General features: G+C 40.5%; 1 protein-coding gene across 1 annotated transcript; it reads right to left on the bottom strand.

Moving 5' to 3' along the window:
* Positions 1–365: 365 nt before the first annotated feature.
* Positions 366–2,952, bottom strand: LOC121861737 (the record flags this gene model as incomplete). Its single annotated transcript, XM_042359646.1, is given in 2 exon segments — positions 366–1,657; positions 2,875–2,952. Coding segments are annotated over 2 exon segments (153 nt in total), but the record flags the coding sequence as incomplete, so codon positions are not given.
* Between the last annotated feature and the right edge of the window lie 181 nt (positions 2,953–3,133).

Raw genomic sequence — 3,133 nt, 5'->3', positions numbered from 1 at the left:
GAAAAAAGAAATATGTTCTTACATTAAACCACCAAAGATGAACAGTATAAAACAGAGAGGTCTACAAATTCACTTATGAAAGACATCATAGGACAAGGTTTGAGAAGTATTAATCATTTTGATGAAAATACTGAACTTGTGTGTTCACAAGAAGTTCAGGACATGAACTTGTGTGTTCACAAGAAGTTCAGGACATGAACTTAGTGTTCACAAGAAGTTCAGGACATGAACTTGAGTGTTCACAAGAAGTTCAGGACATGAACTTAGTGTTCACAAAAGTTCAGGACATGAACTTGAGTGTTCACAAAAAGTTCAGGACATGAAGTTGAGTGTTCACAAGAAGTTCAGGACATGAACTTGAACTCAGGACATGAACTTGTGTGTTCACAAGAAGTTCAGGACATGAACTTGTGTGTTCACAAGAAATTCAGGACATGAACTTGTGTGTTCACAAGAAGTTCAGGACATGAAGTTGAGTGTTCACAAGAAGTTCAGGACATGAACTTGTGTGTTCACAAGAAATTCAGGACATGAAGGTGAGTGTTCACAAAAAGTTCAGGACATGAACTTGTGTGTTCACAAGAAGTTCAGGACATGAACTTGTGTGTTCACAAGAAATTCAGGACATGAAGGTGAGTGTTCACAAGAAATTCAGGACATGAAGGTGAGTGTTCACAAAAAGTTCAGGACATGAACTTGTGTGTTCACAAGAAGTTCAGGACATGAACTTGTGTGTTCACAAAAAGTTCAGGACATGAACTTGTGTGTTCACAAGAAGTTCAGGACATGAACTTGTGTGTTCACAAGAAGTTCAGGACATGAACTTGTGTGTTCACAAAAAGTTCAGGACATGAAGTTGTGTGTTCACAAGAAATTCAGGACATGAAGGTGAGTGTTCACAAGAAATTCAGGACATGAAGGTGAGTGTTCACAAAAAGTTCAGGACATGAACTTGTGTGTTCACAAGAAGTTCAGGACATGAACTTGTGTGTTCACAAGAAGTTCAGGACATGAACTTGTGTGTTCACAAGAAGTTCAGGACATGAACTTGTGTGTTCACAAGAAGTTCAGGACATGAACTTAGTGTTCACAAGACCTAACAACCACAGGTGCTGATACTGTATAAGCTGGTTCTCATGTTAAAAATATCCCCTTTATTTATGTGTTGGGGTTAAATAAACACAATGATTCATCTGGTTGAAAGACTGGTGTTTGTAGTTCAACTTACACTCTTCTTCACAAAGGGATATGATTATTATGAGTCCACAGCTAAGAAAAAGAATACAAAAGATTACAGTATTCAACATTTGGATGGACACAAAACTGGAAATAGTGAGCAAGATTGAGCCAGACAATCAACCCTGAAGGCATAGTCCTACAGTGGCTAAACTCTCATAATCCTACTTATAATCTCAACTAATATTCTAAATAAATTTCTGAGCACCGATTCTTCGTAGGAGAAATAATAATTTTGTCCCGTTTCCAACCCGAGCGGAAGCCCCACCTCCAAGTTGGCTGTTGCTTCTCCAACTTGCTGGGCCTCCACTACTAAGGAATGCCAGACAGCTTTATCTAGGAGGACTTACTGGGAGGGTTTGCTGGTGAGGTGTTGTAGATGACAACTCACCACTTCACCCTTCTTAGTCCCCACCAGTAACTGAAACACAACACAACATGGGTCAAAGTTTATGTCAATTTAACCTTAAGAAATGTGTCTTTATCCTAGTGATTATTAACTATATTGTTCACACACACACGTAATGATTGACCCTCGTTGATCAACATGAGGGTCACCCGAGCATAAATTTGATTAAGGTGTAGAAGCTGTCACCAACACAACAACCACACCCTGAGTTAACGAGATGTATGACCCAGTGTTAACTACAGTGGCTAACCATTACCCCTGAATACAATCTGCAAATCTGTGCCCGGTGATAGAACTCGAGTCCACTCATACGTGAAGCGAGCACGTTGACCACTACACCACAGGTGGCCACACTGATACCAACACAACAACAAATACTGTAGTGATATCCCCGTTAGCCGCAACAATTGGTGCACGGCACTTCTGGGAGTGAGAGATTTCCGGGTAACGAGACGACTCTCTCAGAGCCAGAAAAATATCCCCCATCCCCGGAATTTTCCGGATATTCGGAAAAATTTCTTGGAATTTTCTAAAAAAATGTGCCCCTTGGAAAATCGTTCCCAAAGCTGGAATTTTCCAGAAAATTCTGGGTTTCTAAACGATTTTCAGAGAAAATTTCATTTCCGGCTATCGGAGAGTTCCGGCTTTGGGGGATTGTTGCTAACGGAGATATTACCGTAGAGTAACTGGGGGGAGGGCACTGAGAGCAGCCCGATTTACAGAGATAATTACCTGGTAAGTCTGAGACAGGAGGCTGAGTCGAAGTCAGACTTAGGTTCAAGAATCTAAGTCCAACAGACTGAGACGGAAGGGAAAGTGTGCATGAAATACCTTAAGACATTTTACTATAGAGAACAACACCAAGATACTCTACACTAACCAACTCTTATAGAAAATTACTGACAACATTCACCAGTTGATCACATGGACACTGCTGCCATATGAACTCTTATTCTTTAGTTAACCTCAACACACCATCACACCAACACACCTCAACCACACCATCTCCCCTACAACCACACCATCTCCCCTACAACCACACCATCTCCCCTACAACCACACCATCACCACTAGACAACCTGGTAAGTATGTCAGAAACTCAAGGCACCTTAGCCGAAGGTCTACAACACCCTCACTGTACCACAACACCATCACTGTACCACCACTGTACCACAACACCATCACTGTACCACCACTGTACCACCACTGTACCACACACCAGGACTTACTCTGTCTTTATACAATGCTGAGCAGATAAACATCTTATTGGTAGCTTCCACTGGGAGTCTCTTCAACAGCTGGCCAGTCTGTGTGGGGGAGAGCCAAGTTGTTATTATTATTATTATTATTACAGTATTGTTATTATTAGTATTACAGTGTTGTTATTATTAGTATTACAGTGTAGTTATTATTAGTATTACAGTGTTGTTATTATTAGTATTACAGTGTTGTTATTATTAGTATTACAGTGTTGTTATTATTAGTATT

This window comes from Homarus americanus, unplaced genomic scaffold (genome assembly GCF_018991925.1).
Source record: "Homarus americanus isolate GMGI-L3 unplaced genomic scaffold, GMGI_Hamer_2.0 scaffold17095, whole genome shotgun sequence".
Lineage (NCBI taxonomy): Eukaryota > Metazoa > Arthropoda > Malacostraca > Decapoda > Nephropidae > Homarus > Homarus americanus.
This window is presented reverse-complemented; position numbering and strand designations above follow the sequence as displayed.